Genomic DNA, 15,231 nt, shown 5'->3' with positions numbered 1-15,231 from the left:
AAAGAGGCTTCCTGGAGAGGAAGGGGAGAAGGGGACCACTGTTCACTGAGCATCTGGGTGGGCTTGTAGTGCTGCAGAGGGTTTGGTGAGCAATTTTGAGCCTGATCTTGGAGGGCAAGCATTCAAATGGGGCATGCGCCTTAGGCAAAGGCCAAAGGTGATGTCAGTGCAGAGGGGCTGGGGTGGGGGGAACAAGGGGGCGTGGGAGAGGTGAGTTTGGAGGAAAGAGGTAATTAATAAAGACCCTCAGATGCCATTTTGAACATCTAGATTTAATTGATGAACAACCAAGTTCTTAAGCAATTAGACATGAAAGAAATATTCTGGTGACATAAACTTTACAATGGTGGTTGGGGGAGGGAGGATAGACAAGGAGGCTCAGCAAGGTTTTTACTGGAGTCCAGGTGACAGGCTTAGAGTCCTGGGCTGGATGTGCCTTTGTCATGCAGAGCCACAGTGCCTAGTGGGGGCCTCTTTGGCCACTGTGGCTGGGGGATGAGAAGAGGGCAGAGATGTCCTGGCTGCCCGTCTGTTGGACAGGCTGGCTGTGGAGGAAAAGAAGGGGCTGTTTCTCATGACCTCAGTGCATGGGATGCTGAGCTCTGAGGAGGGACTTGGGCAGTGGGACATTCATTTATTCATTCATTCACTTACTCATTCCATCATTTTCCAAGTCCCCTTTGTGCACCATGGCCTGTGCTGACTAGAGTTGTTACACAGGGGCACAGTCCTGATGTGCATCCATCTCTTATAGAGCTGATAGCTAGTAATAGGGACAAATAAGGACATTATGGCACAGAAAAGTAAGAGCAGGGACAGAGTCATCAAACAAGGGTGCTGTAGAGCCTGGGGCTGGAGCAAGTGCTTGGGCTCAGCCAGATCTCAGAAAGACCTCTTGAAACCCGGACAGAGGTAGGGTCCATGGAGATCTCAGCCTAATATCTCTGTCCGCTGAACACCTGACTTTGGGGCTTAGATTCTTAATTCAGAGAGACCTGGTCTCCTCTTTTGGCCACCCTCCCACCAGCTTGCAGCCGGGGTACCCAGTTGCAGCCGGGGTACCCCTTCTCTGTAGTTACTGGCTATAATGCTCTGTAGTTACTGGCTATAATGGAACCTCCATCCAGACGCTTTGAATCCCCAATATTGGATGTAGCATCCTTGTGGCAGGCAGACCCAGGCTGAGGATAATGAACTAGGAAAGGCAGAGGGAGAGGCCTTCCCGTTCTTTCCCCAGGCTTGTTTCTAGAGCACTAATTTCCCAAGTATTCTCCTACAGTTCTCTCCTTCCTGTCCTCCCCATCCCCCACTGAGCCTGAAAAGGTGCTGTTTGTCCTATGCTCGCTCCCCAGGGCAACGGGCCAGGCAGCAGGTGTATGTGTGTTGAACAAGGCCATCTCCAGAGCAGAGTGGCTGGAGATGAGCTTTGTTTAAATATTAAAGAAGTCAATCATTAATCAAGCCTGGCTCAGTGCCCAGCAACCCACTGTCTCCATTTGGAAGGCCTTGGGCTGGGGCAGGGAGAAACATGGGGCAGTTTGTGAGGCTACTTGCATCTCGACTGGTCAACAAAGAGCTTTTGGGGGCTGGATTATGTAGTCTAACACAGGGCTGGCCCAAGGATTAGCAGAAAGATGTGCTGGTTGGTATAAAAGCACAGTGCTCATAAACTGGGCACTAGTGATTCGTAAAGGAATGTCCTGTTCTACTTGAGTACATTTTATGTACTGTGGACTGAAGCAGAGTCCTTTTTCTAACCAGAGCAGAGATTCCTTGGGCACTGCAGCCCCATAGCCGGGCTACTGAAGAAAACAAGGCTGTGTGCAGAACCAATTCTGGGCATGACTTGGGGTGGGGGCTGGTTTGCAGGGACAGAGCCACTGGGTCAATAAAACCTTAGGTCCTGAGCCACCAGGGGAAGGAGGTTGGCCTGAAACCCAGGACACACATAGAGTCACATAGAGCCAATTGTTTGTGCACGCAGCCTCACATACATGAGTTTGCAAACACACAATTACAGTGTCACATGTACCCAGATCTGCCACAGCTGAACCCAATTATAATTGGCCACTATGCATGCAGGCTGTCCCCTCCTCTGCCCTCCAGCTCTCTGGCTTAGCCTCCCTCCTCCTGCCCCCCAACCTCACCAGCTTCACTCATGTCTAGTCCCAGCTTCACCATTCAGCTCTTACCCATGGAGGCTTCCTGCTTTACTGTGTGAAAATCCAGGTGGCCAGGCTGATTGAGCACAGCATCAGGACAAGGCAGAGGCCCAGCAGCATCCACTGTCTTTTAGCAGCCTGGTGGGGTTCCATGGCTATGCCCAGGAAGTAGGCATTGGGCAGTGGACTGAATATCTCAGTGTCTTGAGTCAGTGACTGTTTTTCCAGGGTGTGAAGCCTGCAGGCCAGCCCCAGCACCACCAGAGACATGACAAAGCCCAGGGCCAGCAGCACCCAGTACCCAAATTTAGCTTGGTTGGGGTCCAGCTTCAGACTCAGGAATGTCACTTTGTCTGTGTCTTTTTCTGTGGAAGACATGGGAGTCTCATAGGGCAGGTAGAACTGGAGAGGGACCCCTGGGGTCTCCTGTGGCTGTCAGAGGAGATCTGATTGGACTACATGCCCCTGCATGCAAGGGACCAGAGGCAAGATGCTGACCCTTTGCTCAGATGTCAGCCTGGCAACCTAGCTGGACAGTGTGCAAGGAAGCAACTGAGCCAGGGGCTGGGGCATGGGCGGTGGTCTTGGCTGAAGCTGCATCAGGCCTGGTACAGACAGGGTCCCACAGCAGCAGTGCTGCTGATTCAATCCAGGTCATGAATGAGCCGGGGGTTAAGGCTGGGTGGGGGTAGGTACTAGGACAGAGCAGGGTAAGGTGGAGCCTGGGGCTGGCCCAGAGCTGGAACCAGGGTCAGATTATCAAATCTTCAAAGGAACAGCTGAAGTCCGGCTAGTCTAAGATGTCCCCTTGCTGCATGTTCTCAGTCACCAGCCAGTTCAGTAGGGGTTTGAAGTAGGTCATGAGGGCCTTTGCAGACACCTCGGACTCCCCAGTCAGCATCTTTAGGACCTCTGGCCAGGGCTTGCTTGAGCTTAGCTTTAGAGCATCCCTGGGGGAGTGGGTGCAGCTGTGAGGCTGTGTGGGGGCATCAGCTATTGCTGCTGAGACCCCCAGTGCACCCAATCCTGGCCCCAGCGATTGGCCAGCCAGAACTTTCCCACAGAGCTTGGCATAGTGGATACAATCACAAGTTTGAAAGAAGATTAATGTGGGTTTGAATCTCAGCTCTGCCCTTTAGTAGCTGTGGGGCCTTGGGCAAGTAACCTTTCTGAGCCTCAGTTTCCATATCCATAAAACGGAGATGATAATGATATCTACCTCGAAGAGCCATTGTGATGATTAAATAAGCATGGTGCTGGGAGCATAGCATGCAGGCAATACATGTTAACTACTGATGATGATGATGATGATTGCTAGTACTACTGGTAATACTGTGATGATTATTATTCTCCTGGACTCAAATAGGCATAAAGTCCTGAGACACTGTTTCCTGTGAGGTGCTCGGTGTCGGTAGATAGTGGCAGCTCTTCACCCCTTTCTGGTTTCAGGGAGGGTTTTGGAGGATCAGAAACATCATGAGCATGGGAGGTGCTCCGCACACCACCTGTAGTGCTGCACAAATGTCAGCTGTGTTTCACGGCACACCCAGTCCTTAGGGGCAGGTGGTTGAGCTTTATACTAGGTCCCTTGGGCTCACAATGGGAGTATAAGGTGTGCTGAAGCCAGGCCTCCAGGCTTCTCCACTCCAGAGTCCCCAGGAGAGGCAGTGGTGGGCAGATGTTGATCCTTCACAACCTGTTGTTCCTTGATCCAACTCTCAGGAGACAGTTGGGACCCAGAGGCCTAGAGGTCACAATCTAGGGTCTAGACTAACAGGGCCCAGGCTTAAACCTGACCTAGCAGTGCTACTTATGGACTGCATAACCTTAAGCAGACAACTTAGCCTCTCTCGGCCTCAGTTTCCTCATCAGTAAAATGGGAGCCATGAATACCTGCCCTCATTGTGATGAGGACCAAGTCCCACAATGATGAAGGAGGGTTTGTAGCTTGCAAAGGCTTATGTGCATCACTTAATAAACAACTGGAAAAGAATGAGTTAGGGAAACCAAAGGTCAGTGGGGCCTTGGCAGAAACCACTGGAGAAGAAAAACCACAACTAACTCTAGGTAAGAGGTTCTGATGCTGGCTCCTGAGTAAGAGGACGAACCTAGTAGGAGAAAAGCTTCAACCACTGAGAATCTACCCATTTAGAAACAGTCCTTCAGGCTGGGTGGGACAAGACGTTTGACCAAAGGGCAGCCAACAGCCTATGTGGACAGGACATGAGACCAGAGAGCAGCAGAGATGACAACTGGATGCTGCCTGGAGCTTTCAACTCCAAAGTGACAACGACACACCCCATGGACAAGGTCAGGCGCACCATGGCTGGTAGGGTGAGGCTGGGTGACTTTGAGAACTTTGACCAGGCCCAATTCAACCCTCCATTCCCAACAGAACCAGCCCAGAGCCTGACTCAGGGCCATCATATTTAGGAGGATGAATCAAAAGTAGCAAAACCAACTTTTAAGATCAATTAGGCAAAAGAGCAGCCAAGAATCTTTCTCTTTTCTCTCTGCAAGCACTCACATACCCTCTCCCCTCCACAAACCATATTCTGCTCTGCTGCTATTTCATCATCTGCAAAGGTCATGACATCCTCCTTACTCAGAAACCTTTCCTCTGCCCACGGCTCAGAAAATGGTATGTGAAGTCATAAGCCTGGAATTAGGATTTTCCCTGAGCAGGGGTCTGGCCAGGGACACACAGGGACTGGTGAGCAATGACAAGAGATGACTCACTGGCCACATGCTTTGGTGCCAAGTCAGACCCTGAGAGCCCTGTGCACCTTGAGTGGGGTGAGGGTGGGAAGTGGTGAAAATGACTGAGGTCAAACATCCCATCAATCAGGTGGGATGAAAGAGGTGAGTTGATGTAAAAGAAAACAGATATCTTGGCCAGGCGTGGTGGCTCACACCTGTAATCCCAGCACTTTCGGAGGCTGAGGTGGGTGGATCCCTTGAGGCCAGACGTTCGAGACCAGCCTGGCCAGCATGGTAGAACCCCGTCTCTACTAAAAATACAAAAATTAGCCAGGCGTGGTGGTGTGTACCTGTAATCCCAGCTACTCTGGAGGCTGAGGCAGGAGAATCGCTTGATCCCAGGAGGCGGAAGTTGTAGTGAGTCGAGATCATACCACCGCAGTCCAGCCTGGGTGACAGAGTGAGACTGTCTCAAAAACAGAAAAGAAAAGAAGAAAAGAAAATAGATATCTGCTATTTTTTTCTCTTTCTTCTTCTTCTTCTTTTTTTTTTTTTTAAGACGGAGGTCTCGCTCTGTTGCCAAGGGTAAAGTGCAGTGGTGTGATCTCAGCTCACTGCAGCCTTGACCTCCTAGGCTTAAGTGATCCTCCTACCTCAGCCTCCTGAGTAGTTGGGACTACAGGGGCGTGCCACCATGCCTGGCCAAATTTTGTTCATTTTTTGTAGATACAGGGTCTAACCATGTTGCCCACTCTGGTCTCAAACTCCTAGGCTTAAGGCTTAAGGGATCCTCCCATCTTGGCTTTCCAAAGTTTTGAGGTTATAGGTGTGAGCCACCATGACTGCTTTCTGCTATTTCTTGCACACTAGCATTTGAGGACAAAACTCCCTCCTCGGTTCCCCGGCATGACCTCCTAACCCTCTTTCTATGTTCACGAAAGCCCCTTTCTATTGCCTGGTATTATGAAATTTATTTATTTATTTATTTATTTATTTATTTGAGATGGAGTTTCACTCTTGTCGCCCAGGCTGGAGTGCAGTGGCACAATCTCGGCTCACTGCAACCTCCGCCTCCCAGGTTCAAGCAATTCTCCTGCCTCAGCCTTCCAAGTAGCTGCGATTACAGGCGACCACCACCACTCTCAGCCAATTTTTTGTATTTTTAGTAGAGACGGGGTTTTGCCATGTTGGGCAGGCTGGTCTCGAACTCCTAACCTCAGGTGATCTGCCAGCCTCGGCCTCCCAAAGTGCTGGGATTACAGGTGTGAGCCACCATGTCTGGCCATGAAATTTATTTATCCTGTGGTTCATCTCTCCCTGTTGGATGCAGAGCAGCTGGTCTGCATGAGGACAAGTAAATGTTTACTGAATGAATAAATGACAGGCAGCCAGAGATATGAATGCAAAGAGCAGAGAGGTGCCCTTATGTTCAACATGTTCATAAAAGCTCAAAGCTGGGCAATCAGCTAGAATAAAGCCCTGAGACGTGAAAGGATGGAAGAGCAAATCTACTAGGGAGACAACAGTCATGCAAGGTGCAGCCCTCCCTAGGAGCAAAGCCCAGGGGATCAGTCCTGAAACCCCATCTGGCCTGGTGGTTACAGATAAACTGCATGGTGGAATCAAAAATATGCTCATTAAATTTGCAAAGGATACTAAATCTGTGGCAGTGTTAATCCTCTAGGAGACAGGAATAAAGCTCAAGATGACCTTGACCAATTAGGGAAATGGACCTATTGAAATCTGTTGAAATTCAACAGGAAAATGATCAAGTCGGTGGGTGAGCTCCACCTCTCCAAGGTTGGAGTGCTGATCTTGGAACCAGTTAGACCTGGATCTAAGCTCACCAGGGGCTGTATTCTTTGAATAATGGAGGCGAACAGGGTGAAAGATAATGTGTTCTGGAGTCAGTTCTGGGTTCAAAGCATGACTTTGCTTCTTGCTAGATGAATGACGCACAACGACACCACCTCTCTTGCCTTCAGTTTCATCATTTGTAAAAGGCAGATAATAATATCCACTTTGCAAAGTTAAGAGCTATTATTATAATATGAAACACTGTAAGAGTACTCATCAGAGAGTGCCCCCTGTAGTAGTAAATGCTTCACATTTTCAGTTCAGTCCCCTACTCCCTCAGGGTTTGCTTTAGGACTAAAAACCACTGCCATGTAGGTAGGCATGGAAAGAATAAGCTAAACACCAAGTGCAGAGAAAAAGACTCAAGGGTCAAAGTGGACCACAGGCTGACCAGAAGCATACCAAGAGGCTACTGTGAAAGCAACCTGGATCAGCCTGGGAACTGGATTTAGGCACCTCCAAGAAGAGGTGGGAGAAACAGACTGCACTCAAGGGTGTGCCAAGTGCTGCTGAGAGGGTAGGTCGGCACCTTGTAAGGAAAGGATAAGGGGGATTCGGATGGAAGGCTGAAGCCTGAGGTAGAACCCCAGTGCTGGCTTCCTATCTAGGACAGTTTGGCTTACTGGCATATGTGTGTGCATGTGTGTGTGTGTTAGTGGGAGGGGCTAAACATTGTCTTTTCTTTCTTTTTTTTTTTTTTGAGATGGAGTTTCACCTTGTTGCCCAGGCTGGAGTGCAATGGTGCAGTTTCGGCTCACTGCAACATCCACCTCCCACGTTCAAGTGATTCTCCTGCCTCAGCCTCTCAAGTAGCTGGGATTACAAGCGCCTGCCATCATGCCCAGCTAATTTTTGTATTTTTGGTAGAGACGGGGTTTCACCATGTTGGCCAGGCTGGTTTCGAACTCCTGCCCTCAGGTGATCCGCCTGCCTCGACTTCCCAAAGTGCTGGGATTACAGGCGTGAGCCACTGTGCCCAGCCTAAGCAGTGTCTCTGAACACAGAAGGCTACACAAGAGGAAATGGGCTCTGATTAATGTAGGAAAGACTGCAGTCTGGCATGAGGAAGAACTTCGGCTAGAATATAAGCTTAATGAAGCTCTGCTCAAGGTATCTAGTGTAGTCAGGTGTGGAGAGGGAGCCTGGAGCAGGACTTCCCTAAAGGGAGATGGGGGAGCCCAGAACAAATGAAGGAAGAGGGCACTCACCCCAGGAGCTTCCCGGCAATCTTGGAGTTGTAGATGTCACACTGGTGCATTGGACCCATGTGGCCCCAGGCTTCGCACAGTGTTTCCTGGAACTGGAACTGGAGCACCAGACTGAGGAAGTACCTGGTTGAGAAACGTGAGGGCAGGCTGGGGAGTGAAGACCAGGAGTGGGAAACTCAGAGCCACTTGGGACCAGGCAGCTCTGACATGCAGTGACCACGAGGGCCCCATGTCAGCAGTCACTGCCTGGGTAGAGGCTCCTTGGGCAGGGCCCAGCCTCGGGCTGACCCTAGAGTACTGGGGGGCTCTCCTTCTCCAGCTTTCTGAACCAGCAATCACCCCAACCCTTGCCCCCCTCTGACCTGCTCTCCTCCAAGGAACAGCAGGGATGGTCTAGAATATTCCCATCAGCTCTGCCCTCTACACAGGACCTGATGCAAAAGCTCAAAGGATTCTAGGTCAGAGGCCTCAGAAGGCTGTGCAACCCAACAGGAAGAGATGGGCAGGGGTACAGGGTGACATTTGGACCTAGGGCCTTTCTGCAAATCCTCGCCTCATTTCCCACTCTCCTCAACTCCTAGGACTGGCAGTGCTAACAGGGCCCAGGCCTTTACCGTATGTAGGGCACACCAGCAGAAATGTGGAACTTGGCACCTGGATCAAAGTCTTCATCTGAGTGAGGAACCTGGGGGGCACAAGCCCTGGTATTTCAACCTAGCAGGGAAAAGGCAGAGGGCTTGGTGGTGGTGTCTGGCAGGTTCTCGGAGCCTCTTTCCCTCCCTCCCTCCCTCCCTCCTTCCTTCCTTCCTTCCTTCCTTCTTTCCTTCCTTCCTTCCTTCCCTCCCTCCCTCCTTCCCTCCCTCCTTCCTTTCTTCCTTTCCTTCCTTTCCTTTTTTCCTTCTTTTCTTCTTTCTTTTTTTTTTTTTTCCAGAGTCTTGCCCTGTTGCCCAGGCTGAAGTGCAGTGGCGTGATCTCGGCTCACTGTAACCTCCCCCTCCTGGGTTCAAGCGATTCTCTTGTCTCAGCCTCCCAAGTAGCTGGGATTATAGGCGTGAGCCACCGCACCTGGCCTGCCTTTTTCTTTTCAAAGCACCTACATGTCTACCAAAACTGGACTTGGCAGGCTGAGGATACCTAATGCATTTTTATTGATTAAATAAATGAAAACACATGGGATTGGGAATCAGAGTAAAACAATAGCAGTTAACACTGACTGAACACTTCCTCTATGCTCAGAACCATGTCCAGCTCTCCACATAGACTCACGCATCATGCACTCAACACCGTCCTGGTCTCTGGGGGAGAGACCAGTGGGGGAGTGGGGGAGGCAAGGCCCCTGCTTGCATCCTAACAGTGGGGGACAGATTATAGACCAATAAACAAGGTCATTTCATCTAGTAAGAAGTCTTGAGAAGAAAACAGAGTAACATCCCTGTGGGGCAGTACTACTATTATTCCCATTTTGCAGATGAGGAAACCAAGGTTTGGAGATCAGGGAATGGGCCGCAGGACACAGAGCTAGTCACAGTCACACCCTGATAACCTGAAGGTCTGGTTTTGCCCCTCTGAGATGTGTGACTGTGGGAAAGTTGCTGATTGTCTCCAAGTCTTGTTGTAAAATGTCTATAAAATGGAAGGAAGTAGGCAGGGTGTGCTGGCTCACACCTGTAATCCCAGCACTTTGGGAGGCTGATGTGGGAAGATTGCTTGAGCCCAGGAGTTCAAGACTAGCCTGGGCAACAAAGTGAGACCCTGTCCCCACAAAAAATACAAAAATGAGCCAGGTGTTCTGGTGCGCATCTGTAGTCCCAGCTACTCAGGTGCTGAGGCAGGGGGATTGCTTGAGCCCAGGAGGTCAGGGCTGCAGTGAGCCATGATTGCACCACTGCTCTCCAGCCTGGGCAACAGAGTGAGACCCTGTCTCAAAAATAAGGCTTCATCATTGGCTCACTGGAGCCTCTGAACCATCTCCAAGGTTAACAGAGTGTCAGGAGCTTCCGTCCCAGTTGACAGGGCCTTATTCAAGGCCCAGGGAGTTGCCACCCCTCCTGCTTAGCCCCGGGGTTCCATCAGCTGGGGTGATGGGCAGGGCTGACAGAGGCCTCCTGCAGGTGCCTCAGATGGCCTATGAGGGTGACCTTAGAGAGACACAAGGTCAAGACTCTGCCAAACCCACCAGGGAGACCTGCTCCTGAAGTCAAGAGTGGGAGTGAGAGGACAAGGGGAGGAGCTCCCAGCTCTGCCACCTGCTGGTTTGCTGTATGACCTCGGGCTGGTTTGTGACCTCTCTGAGCTTCAGCTGTTGCTTCTGTGAGCTGAGCGTTTTGAAATGATCACAACGCAAGGTGGTTGTAAATGTTCAAATTAAACATAAGAGGTTGGGTACAGTGGCTCATGCCTGTAATCCCCGAATTTTGGGAGGCCTAGGCAAGCAGATCGCTTGAGTCCAGGAGTTTAAACCTGGACAACATGGCGAACCCCACCTCTAAAAAAAAAAAATTACACAAAACTAGCCAGTGTGGTGGTGCATGCCTGTAGTCCCAGCTACTCAGGAGGCTGAGGAAGGAGGATTGGTTGAGGCTGGGAGGTCAGGGCTGCAGTGAGCCGTGATCATGCCACTGTACTCTAGCCTGAGTGACAGAGCGAGGCCCTGTCTCAAAAAACAAACAAAAAAAGTAAGAGCCTGTTGCAGAGCCAGGAGCATCCCCTGGCAACCCCAAATCACACTATGACCAGCAGACTGAAGCTGGTCAGTCTGAGGCCTGCCACATATGGAGGAGCCCTGGTCACAGGCATTTATTATCCCATCAAATGGCCAGGGGTCAGTGATGAGGTGTAACACGGGGGTCCCTCACTCGAGAGTGATGCCTCCCAACTGCTGGTCGGTTCCCATGGCAGCTTGGGGATGTTAAGCCCAAGGCAGGCATGTGTGCATTTTAGGGGCCGGCCTCTCTCCCATGGGGAGTCTTTCCCCAGAAAGGAAAGTGCTCAGGCCCCCGCATACCCCATTGCCTGGCACCAGGAAGGGAGGGAGGTATGGGAGGGCCTGCCTGGTGGTCAATGTTCTGTGATTGGAGAAGCTCAGTTGCAATCATTGTGTGAGCTTCCCAGCCACGCAGGGAGCAGGTGGGGCCACCACCAGGATCCATTTTTCACAGATGAGGAGACTAAAGCCTAGAAAGGCTAAGAGACCTGCTCAGTGCCTGCGTGGATGATTAGAGAGGTTCTTGTGCTGCAGAAAGTCCTGGAAATGGCCCATCTGGTGGAAGATGGTGCCCAACCCACCTGAGGTTCCACCACTCCTGATTGTAGATGTCCTTCCAGATGGTGCCGTCAAAGACCTTCCAGCGAAACAGGTCCATCAGGTAGCCGAAGGGGATGAAGGCGATCTTCTCCAGGGCAATGCGCATCAGGAAATTGACCTCATCCTCTGGGAAGAGGGCGAGGGCAGTCAAGAGGCAACCCCTGGGATCTCCTTCTCGTAGCTTTGCCCGAGAGCCCTGACCCCACCGAGCCCTAGCTGCGGCTCCAGGCTTGTGCTGCCCTCCTGCTGGGCCCTTGATCCTCATCACCTGAGTCCTGGTACTAGCGGCTGAGCAGGCCTATGTTGAGCAGGTGCTTGTGGGAGGAGGCCGAGACGGTGATCACAGACCCCACAGCCTCTTCAAAGGCTGGGCCGGCGCCTGCGCAGAAGATGATGGAGAGGTTCTTGTACTGCAGGAAGTACTGGATATGGCCCATTTGGTGGAAGATGGAGAGCAGGTCTTCTGTGGTCACTTCCGTGCACTTCTTTATTCTACAAGCAAAGGGCATGGGTCAAGGAGCATGGAGAAAGGGAGTTTCCCCATTCAGACTCCTTGAGGGATTGGGTGGTCGGGTTGGAGCCCAGACAGGCCTTGGCAGTTGTTCTTTTTTTTTTTTTTTTTCTTTTGAGATGGAGTCTTGCTCTGTCCCCCAGGCTAGAGTGCAATGGTGCGATCTTGGCTCACTGCAGCCTCCGGCTCCCAGGTTCCAGTGATTCTCCTGCCTCAGCCTCCTAGCTGGGATTACAGGCACACGCCACCATGCCTGGCTAATTTTTGTATTTTTAGTAGAGACAGGGTTTCGCCATGTTGGCCAGGCCGGTCTCGAACTCCTGATCTCATGTGATCCACCGCCTTGGCCTCCCAAAGTGCTAGGATTACAGGCGTGAGCCACCGTGCCCGGCCGGCAATTGTTCTTTCTTACTGCAGGCCCCATATCCACCCAGCAACCAAGCCCTTTCCTCTCACGTCACCTTTCCTTCTGTGTTTCTCACTTGCCTTCCCCCTCCTCTGCCCTGGCTTTCCCCTGCCCATACCTAAGACAGCCAGACAGGGGAGAGGAGAGGGCCGGGTGTGTGGTGCCGCCGTGAGCACCTGAAATCGTCGTCCTGGTAGAAGTTCCAGGCAGAGGTGTGACACTCCACCTCTCGCCCATCGGTTGGCCTCATCAGCATAGACTTTTTCCAGAAACCAGGTGGGATGGGCAGCAGCGCCAAGGAGGTGAAGAATGTCTCAGCCTCTTCCAACATTTTCTCTGGCTTCCAGTGCTATGGGAAAAGAGGGGGTGTGGAGGGCACTGCCCTGTTTGCCCAAGGATGCCGATGGGGAGGGGCAGGGACAGAGAGGCCAAGCACTAACCTGGCCTTTCATGATCTTTGTGACATCCTCGGGGATCTTCTTCGGGAAGGGCAGGACCGGGTCTAAGATGTTGACCCAGGACTGAGCCCACATGTTCCCTGGAAGAAGAGGAGAGGGGCTAAGAGGAGGCTGGAGACAATCTCTGCCCTTATCTGGCACTCACCTCGGCCACCAGCAGGGCCTTTACCCAGGAGGTGGGCAGGGATGGGCCCCCTCAGGTCGATGAGCTCGGGCCCATAGTGGCGGTGGAGGGCCCTGCGCACGTAGGTGTGCAGGTTCAGGTAGAGTGGCCGCAGCTCCTGGAAGAACCGCTCCAGGTCTTGCTCCAGAGTATTCGACTCATACTTGGAATGACACAAGGCCCCCGTGTCTTTGTAACCTAGGACAGGAGAGAGGACTCACTAGGAGCTCACCATCTCACCCTTTAGCCCTGGCCTAGCTGACAGGAGACCCAGACGCCTTCTAGGGAAGCCACTCAACCTCGCTGACCCTCTGGGTCTTCTTTGGCAAAATGGGGAGAATACCTGCCCATTTCAGAAAGGCACTGAGCAAAGTCCATGATCCGAGCTCCCAACCATGCCTGCAAAGCCCTGAGTCCCCTCTTATCTCACCTCATCCTTAGCCCTGTGGCCACCTGGGCTTCTTTCAGGTCTTCCAGAGCACCAGCTCCTCCTGCCGCGGAGCCTCTGCCTAGGATGCTGTTCTTTCACATCTTGCTCCCCCTCTTTTGCCCATCTTTCAGGTCTTGGATAAGTGTCAGAGGCCTTCCCTGTCCACTTGTCTGCAGCAGCCTCTTCTCATTCTCTTTCTCAGCAGTCTCTTCCTATTCCGCATCACCCCAGATGGTAGTGAGAGACAGGTGTTTCCTGAATATGGTCTGTCTCCCCGCAGGACCGTAGGTGCACGAGGGCAGGCGCCTGTCTTTTCACCTATGTGTCATCAGAACCTCCCCAGCACCTAGCACATAGGTGCTCTATGAATATTTGGAAAGCCCAGCTGCAGGGCTCATAGGTCCTGTCTCCAGGGCCCTACGGCCACCTTCACCCTGGGAAAGCTCAGCTTCGCCGCTTCCTTGCCATCGCTCCAAGCTCCGTGGCATCCCGTCTGCTCACCGTTGAGCTGTGCAGCCTTGTTGCTGAGCTCCACGTAGTACTCAAAGGTGCTGCAGATCTGGTGGCCCACGGCATCCTGCCAGCCCTGCCAGGCCCACAGCAGCTCCTCTTTGTCCCTGGAGGTGGCCATGATTTCTTCGAGTTCTATGCCCAGAAAAGGAGCCATGGGGGACCCACTCCCACCTGCCTCTTCCCTCACCCTCCTGGCAATAAGGGAGGGTGGTTGGGGACTGGGAGGGGCCCCTGGAAGGGACTGAGTGCTGGAGATTCTGTGGTTGGGTGGGACAGGGCTTGGGTGCTCACCAGGCTCCAGGGACAGGCAGGGCCCCTCATTCAGGCACACCTGGGCCACACTGTATGCCATCTCCATGTAGGCCAGAAGCTCATTATACTGGGGGAACAGGTGTTACCCAGGGTAGGCTGGTGCCCCGGGTCTGCCCCCAGTGCTCGCCCCACCAGCCAGGAGAGATTGGCACCCCCACCTCTACTCGTGTCCTTCTCCAGAGGAAGTTCTGATCCTGCTCCTCCTCCACCCCCTGCCTCCCTCCTGCCCCAGGCACTCTGGCTCCCCCACCAGACCCCTGGGGCCAGGAAGCATGTGCCTAAAGGCCTGGGGGCTCCATCCATCACCTCCTGCAGCTCGTCCTTGGGCAGGGCTGCCTTGTCTATGTTCTGCAGCTTACTCAGCATGCGATTCACATCCGGGTCCTGGAACTGGGTGACTTTAAACAGGGGGGCCTGGGTGCCAAAGTAAATCATGAACTGGGACCTCTCCATGTCCTTGTGCAGCTGCAAAGAGGGCCAGCAAGGTTGGGGGAGAGGGGAAGGGTCCCACTTGACCTCCAGGGCCATGGCACCCTAACTGACTCCCTAATTTGGCTTAGGGAGCAAGATTTGCTAAGAGGGAGAGGGAAGCAACCTGGGTCCCTAAAAGCAAGGAGGTGAGACTTACAAAGGACAAGAAGCAAGAGGAAGTTTAGGGCTTCCAGGAGGCCCAGAGCTTGCAGCCCGCTTTGACATGTACACTGGGGCTTCCCTTGTTCCTCTTGCTTGGGATGGAGGTGGGACGTGTGGTGCCCCATGGTCCCAAATCCCTGAAAAGAGCAAACAGAGGAGAGTCTGGGGTGGAGGTGGTACCACACCATCTCCTCCTGATTTTTCCTGGTGATGTTGGTGACATAGTTCCAAGTGGCCTCCATGAACTTGTTCAACACAACTTCAGCTGTTTGGTCATAAAACTGCAGGAAGATCTTGGCCTCAGTCTCATTGTAGAAGTCATCTGCAGGGAAGGATATGGGCATCATGTGCCGAGAAGGTCCTGTCCGCACCCAGTCCGTTTGTCTGGTCCCATGCTTCTTGGGGTCCCAGCCACACCTAAACTATGTTCACCCTTGATCCTGAGCCAAGGCAAGAGCTGCCCATAACAGAGGAGCACAAGTAGGGAAGGTCCAGGGCGAGTCCACCTTGCTCCCATGACCAAGAGAGCAGCAGAGCTGGGTGAGGCTATGGGCCAATCACAAGCCAGCTCCAT

General features: G+C 52.5%; 1 protein-coding gene across 1 annotated transcript; it reads right to left on the bottom strand.

The window, feature by feature from the left end:
• Positions 1–2,174: 2,174 nt before the first annotated feature.
• Positions 2,175–15,231, bottom strand: LOC129017614 (angiotensin-converting enzyme-like protein Ace3). Its single transcript, XM_054458225.2, is given in 15 exon segments — positions 2,175–2,519; positions 2,920–3,112; positions 7,928–8,050; positions 8,542–8,612; positions 8,614–8,641; positions 11,213–11,357; positions 11,500–11,723; positions 12,325–12,497; positions 12,589–12,686; positions 12,776–12,967; positions 13,701–13,844; positions 14,004–14,091; positions 14,331–14,489; positions 14,843–14,979; positions 15,075–15,231. Coding segments are annotated over 15 exon segments (2,277 nt in total).

This window comes from Pongo pygmaeus, chromosome 19 (genome assembly GCF_028885625.2).
Source record: "Pongo pygmaeus isolate AG05252 chromosome 19, NHGRI_mPonPyg2-v2.0_pri, whole genome shotgun sequence".
Lineage (NCBI taxonomy): Eukaryota > Metazoa > Chordata > Mammalia > Primates > Hominidae > Pongo > Pongo pygmaeus.
Note: the sequence above shows the minus strand (reverse complement) of the source record. Positions and strands in the feature narration are given on the sequence as shown.